The 6,317-nt window shown below is 34.3% G+C and overlaps 1 protein-coding gene across 1 annotated transcript in view; it reads left to right on the top strand.

Moving 5' to 3' along the window:
* Window positions 1-6,317, top strand: part of USH2A (usherin) — a 710,400-nt gene that overhangs the window by 173,271 nt on the left and 530,812 nt on the right. The window contains exon 14 of the mRNA XM_021698433.1: window positions 760-923. Coding sequence (XP_021554108.1) covers window positions 760-923 — 164 coding nt within the window. The remainder of the gene's footprint in view (window positions 1-759; window positions 924-6,317) is intronic.

A 6,317-nucleotide genomic window follows, 5' to 3' on the forward strand; every position in this document is an offset into this window, starting at 1 on the left:
GGTTTTGGTTTCTATCATGGCAAAATGCCTGGCCAGTGATTTCTACAAGCAACTTTAGGTCCAAAAAATTTAAGTTGGAATGAAGTTATCTCATTATATTTATATCATTAACATCTTTTCATAAATCAGAATAATGCTGTATTCTCCAACCATTCTGGATAAATGAGTTTAGTTCATAAATAGAAAATGAAATATAACCTATATTAAGGCATCAACAGTACTGGAACATGTCTTCCTCAAACTCTTTTCTTAGTGAAATTTAGTGTTTATAAAACTAAATATAGAGTTTCAAGATTTTTAAGGAGATCCATGGTTATCACACCCAGTGTTCTACTTTATAACTTGATAGATACTTGGAAAGATGATTTATGGATACCCAATCTAAATTTTTAGCTGTCAGAAAAACTGCTTTTGTGAGAAAGCAAAATTTACAGTATTCTTAATTGAACAACTGGCATTCAAAATAATCCATAAGATGTATTGTGGCATGAAAAAAACAATATAACACTTTTTTTTTTTTTGCCATTAATTAGTTTACAAAGGGAAGGCTTCATTGAGATTTTATGAGCAACATTTTGTTAAAGATTCTTTTTCTGTCTTGTTTGATGTTTTGTTTATTTGTTTAGCTCAAGTTTCTTTTCAATATATTGGCTAAAACAGGCCATCTTATTTCACAATGTTATTGATAGATGTAACTTATACTATGAATTATTAATCAAAACATTATTGTCTTTGATGGTTTATTTGTCTTGTTTTCAGATGTCAGCCTTGCAATTGTCATCTCTCAGGAGCCTTGAATGAAAGCTGTCACTTGGTCACAGGCCAGTGTTTCTGTAAACGATTTGTCACTGGATCCAAGTGTGATACTTGTGTTCCCAAGGCAAGCCATTTGGATGTGAACAATCCACTGGGCTGCAGCAAAAGTAAGTGAATTCTGGCTCTGTGCTGGTGGATGAAACATCATGCAGGGAAGAGTGTCTTGTTATTTTCTTTCTCCATTGAGAACCCATCAGAAGGGCTTAGGCACAAGGTGGAGAATTTAGGTGGGAAATGGAAAAAAAAATTACACTAAATGAAACCTGTGTTCTTTTTCCTTGATTAGATTATTTAAATGGTGATTATGTTAGTAGTGGGAAATTTAAAACATGTTGTTAGAATGGAATCACTAGTGTGGTGACCAGCATCCTGGTTTTCCCCCAGACATTGGACTTTCCAGTGACACGGGACTTTCCCGTGCAAAAATCAACAGTACTGGTTGAAACAAAATGATTGGTCACCCCACCAAGCAAGGACATTCCCAGCCAATTTTCTATAACACATGTGAGATTTATTCTTATTTTTTATGAGTTATGTCCTTCCATCCCCCAAATTTTATGGGTACCGTGCTATTAATTAGTTGCTTATTGATATTATAGCAGTTATCACTGTTTATCATAGCATATAACTCCTATATTTGCTATTTCTTCTGCAAGTTGTTTTAGTTATTTAAATATCTCTCACATTTCTATTTTTAATTCCTGGAAGTCAAAGATTACATCTTAGTGTCTTTTGACTTTTCAACACCATTCTCCAGTGCCTTGACTTGACTTCTCAAGGTCAACTGCAGTCCTACAGTTTTACAGCATATTGATGATTGATTTATATTTACTCTAAGATCATATATCCTTACCTTTTCCAGAATTTCTAAGAAATGCCTGCTGAGAACATGTGGTAAAGCGCCCTCTGCAACATATTGTACAATGCATGTTCTCCTTGGGGTGTCCTGGGACTATCATGAGTCACAATGCAAGGGAATGCCCTAAGTCAGGACGAATCATCATAAACAAGCATGCTTGGAACTGTGTTATCTACATTTAAGGGAGAGAGAAATAAGTCAGAAAATATTGGGCTCCACAGCAACCGTACTAGATTTTGAGGTAGTGGAAGGCAGGGTGTAGGTAATGATTAATAAGACATATTCAGATTTTGTACCTGTGTAGTTTATATTCAGTATCCTGTGTTTTATTTGGTCTCTCTGGATGTTAGTATAAGTAAAATGGTAGGCATTTATGCTTCTTTTGGGAAAGGACTTTCGTAATTGCCTTTCTGTGTAAATACAGTCTAAACATAAATCTGGATTTCACTGAGAATTTAATTAATATTTGCTATTCATTGATTAACTATAGAATTGATTGATTTCTTCAACAGGAATTCCAACATATTGCTTTGGATGTCAGTTGTAGATCATCATCTTGTGAGAACATTACATATAGCATACTGAATCTTAGTGATTTTTGATTGGTTCTGCCACTAATTTTGTGTGAAAATATTGACATCACTTGTTTCTATCTACTCTTCCATCTAAGACACAGTCTAGGAACTATACCTCAGGCAAAACTGGACAGTTTGGTTCACCTGGCCTACATTTCTTAGTAGTGGTATACATTTGCTTTTCTCTTTTGTCCTTCCTTCTCTGGGCTAAATCTTCTTGTCTTTCCAAATGCTTCCAATTTTTAATAGTTAAAAAAGTTTATATTCCTCTTCTTCCATATATATGGAAGTGCCTTGACTGACACACACACACACACACACACACAAATACACACATACATGTATCTATGTATATATTTAAATGTTCTCTTTAAAATTGTGATCCTTACTGTTGAATACATTTGTTCAACCACTTCTAGTAGTTGCTGCTGTTGTTTTGGTTGTGTGTTTCACAAAATTTACAAAACACTGGGCAAAGTTAGAAACTCAGTATCTACAGAGGTAGTTCATTCAATTAAAAAAAAAAAAATAGACAAGATTCCTGCCTTTAAAAGAGCTTGAAACCTAGTCAGCAGAAGTGATGGGTACACTCACAGTAGAAGGGAGTGAACAAGGGGCCCAGGAAATGCCGACTGTGGTATGAGTATGAAGGGAGGCTGCTTTTCCTTCCTGTTCCACCTTGATTTTTTACGTGGTACTTGCTTTATATCCTAGCAACAGCCGGAACAACCAGCTTCCCAAAGATACTATGCTATTGAAAGGAATGTAGTGCTATCTATTGTTGAAACTGTGAACTACCTCAGGCTGGTATTTTCCTCTGTGTCCAACAGATGTCAAGCATGTGTTTTCCTTGAACATTAGACTGTTTCATGGTGTCCTTCTACACAGTTTGGGAACCACAGCATTATGACTATTATCTTTCACACTTCCTTAGAGGCCAGTGGCAATAGGTTAGCAATATCATTTGTAATTTTTTCCTTTTTTTTTTTTTGATGGGGAGTTGAGTTGGGAATCTGTGCATATAATTTCCAGAATGCAGGAGAATTGAATTCTGATAAGGTAGTTAGACCCTCTCTCATAATCTAATTCCTTATTTTGTGATTCATTTCTTTCCTATCAATATTTGTTTCATGCTTTCAAAATGATAGTCATTCTCCTTCATAGAGGTAATACAAAACAGGTATTAAATAATTCTGCCTTCTGTATGCTTTACTAGTGAATGAAATGAAATTTCATTTGCCCTAAACTTAAAAATATATATATATATATAAGTTAAGTTCATAGTTATATATATAATAGTTATAATATATATATATAATTCATAGCTCTTTTGTGTTTAAGTCTTCTTGACACTACTCACTTCTATGTTTATCTTTGGTTATTTATCCATCTTTTTATCACTCATATTTTTTCCTTTATCCATACTTATCAGAGAGGATTTTGTAGCTAAACCCTTTTTAAAAAAATATTTTCATTGTGGTAACATATATATGACATAAAATTGACCATATTAGCCATTTTTAAATGTACAATCAGTGATATTAAATATATTCATAATGTCGTGCAACCATCACTACCATGTATCTCCATAACTCTTTTCTTCTTGTGAAATGGAAACTGTATACCCTCATTAAACAATAATATCTTCCATTTGCCCCCAGCCCCTGGTAACCACAATTTTACTTTCTGTCTGTATAATTTTGAAAAATCTAAGAACCTCATATAAGTAAAATCATAAAATATTTGCCTTTTGGCAATGGCTTATTTCACTTTGCATATGTCCTCAAGAGTCATCCATTTTGTAGCTTGTCTCAGAATTCCCTTCCTTTTAAGGCTGAATAATATTCCATTGTATGCATATACCACATTTTGCTTATCCATTCATCTGTCAGTGGACACTTGGGTTCCTTCCATGTTTTGGCTTATGTGAGTAATGCTGCTATGAATATGGGTGTATACCCATTTCTTCAAGACTGTGCTTTCAGTGACTGTGCTTTCAATTCTGTTGGATATATAATCAGAAGTGGAATTGCTGGATCATATGGTAATTCTATTTTTAATTTTTTTGAGGAACTGCCATGCTTTTTTCTACAGCAGCTTTACTATTTTAAATTCCCACTGACAGTACACAGGGGCTCAAATTTCTCCATATCCTTGCCAACATTGTTATTTTTTATTTATTTATAGTAGCCATCTAATGTGTATGAGATGCTGTCCCATTGTAGTTTTGATATGCATTTCCCTAATGATTAGTGATATTGAGCATCTTTTCATAGTTATTGGCTATTTGTGTATCTTCTTTAGAGAAAGTGTATTCCAGTTATTTGTCCACTTTTAAATTGGGTTATTTGTCTTTATTACTGAGTTGTAATTGTTCTTTATATATTTTAGATATATTATTTTTTATTAGATATCTTTATTAGATATATGATTTGCAAATGTTTTTTTCCATTCTGTATGTTTTCTTTTCACTTTCTTGATAGTGTCATTTGAAGCACAGATGTTTTAAAATTTGCTAAATTTCAATTTGTCCATTTTTTGTTATTGTTTATACATTTGATGTCATATCTAAGAAACTATTGTCAAATCCAAAGTTATGAAGATTCCCCCCATGTTTTCTTTTTTATTATTATTATGTTCAGTTAGCCACTGTATAGTACATCATTAATTTTTGATGTAGCATTGAATGATTCATTAGTTACATATAACACCCAGTGCACATCACAACACTTGCCCTCCTTAATACCTATGACCCTGTTACCCCCTCCCCCCCACCTCCCTCCCTTCTGAGACCCTCAGTTCATTTCCCAGGGTCCATAGTCTCTCATGGTTCATCTCCCTCTCTGATTTCTCCCCCTTCAGATTTCCCTCCCTTCCCCTGTAGTCCTTCGAGCTATTGCTTATGTTCCACATATAAGTGAAACCATATGATAATTGTCTTTCTCTGTTTGACTTACTTCACTTAGCATAATCTCCTCTAGTTCCATCCATGTCAGTGCAAATAGTGGGTATTCATCCTTTCTGATGGCTGAATAATACTCCATTGTATATGAACCACATCTTCTTTATCCATTCGTCTGTTGAAGGGTATCTCAGCTCCTTCCACAGTTTGGCTATTGTGGACATTGCTGCTATGAACATTGGGGTACATGTGCCCCTTCTTTTCACTACATTTTTATCTTTTCCCCTATGTTTTCTTCTTAGAGTCTTACAGTTTTAACTCTTAGATTTAGGTCTTTGATCCATTTTTGAATTAATTTTCAGTTATGTTGTGAGTTGAGCTTCCCGTATTATTCGTTTTGAAAGTGGATTTCCAGTTGCTCCAGCACTGTTTTTTGAAAGAACTATTTCCCCCTTGGTTCTTGCTAATCTTATCGAAAATCAGTTTACTGTATTCTGTTGACTTCTTATATTTTTGTGTTATTTTATTACTAGTTGCTTTATGAATTCGAATATGCATCTTCATTTGCCACAGTCTACTTCAAGTTTGTACTGATTTAATGCTGGTAAAATATAACAAGTAAACTCTTGATATATGTCCCTTCCTTTCTCCATCTTTGAGTTATGATACTGTGTAGTTGTGTGTATGTGTGTGTGTATGTGTGTGTATGTATAATAAACCCTACATTACACTAATAGAATTACAATTTTCTTTTAACAGTACTAGGTTTTTAAAAATTATTTGAGAGAAGAAAACAGTATGAATATATACACACATACACACAGAGTCTTTAATGTTTACCCACATATTTACCATTTCTAGTGTTCTTCCCACCTCTACATCATTCAATTTATTTGCTCTCTGTGTCATTTCCTTTTAGCCTGATGGATTTCTTTAATATTTCTTGCAGGGCTAGTCTGCCAGCAATGAATTCTCCCACTATTTTTAAAAAATTATCTGCAAATACCTTCTTCCTTCCTTCCTTCTTTCCTTCCTTCCTTCCTTCCTTCCTTCCTTCCTTCCTTCCTCCTTCCTTCCTTCCTTCCTTCCTTCCTTCCTTCCTTCCTTCCTTCCTTCCTTCCTTCCTCCTTCCTTCCTTCCTTCCTTCCTCCTTCCTTCCTTCCTT

Source organism: Neomonachus schauinslandi, chromosome 6 (assembly GCF_002201575.2).
Source record: "Neomonachus schauinslandi chromosome 6, ASM220157v2, whole genome shotgun sequence".
Lineage (NCBI taxonomy): Eukaryota > Metazoa > Chordata > Mammalia > Carnivora > Phocidae > Neomonachus > Neomonachus schauinslandi.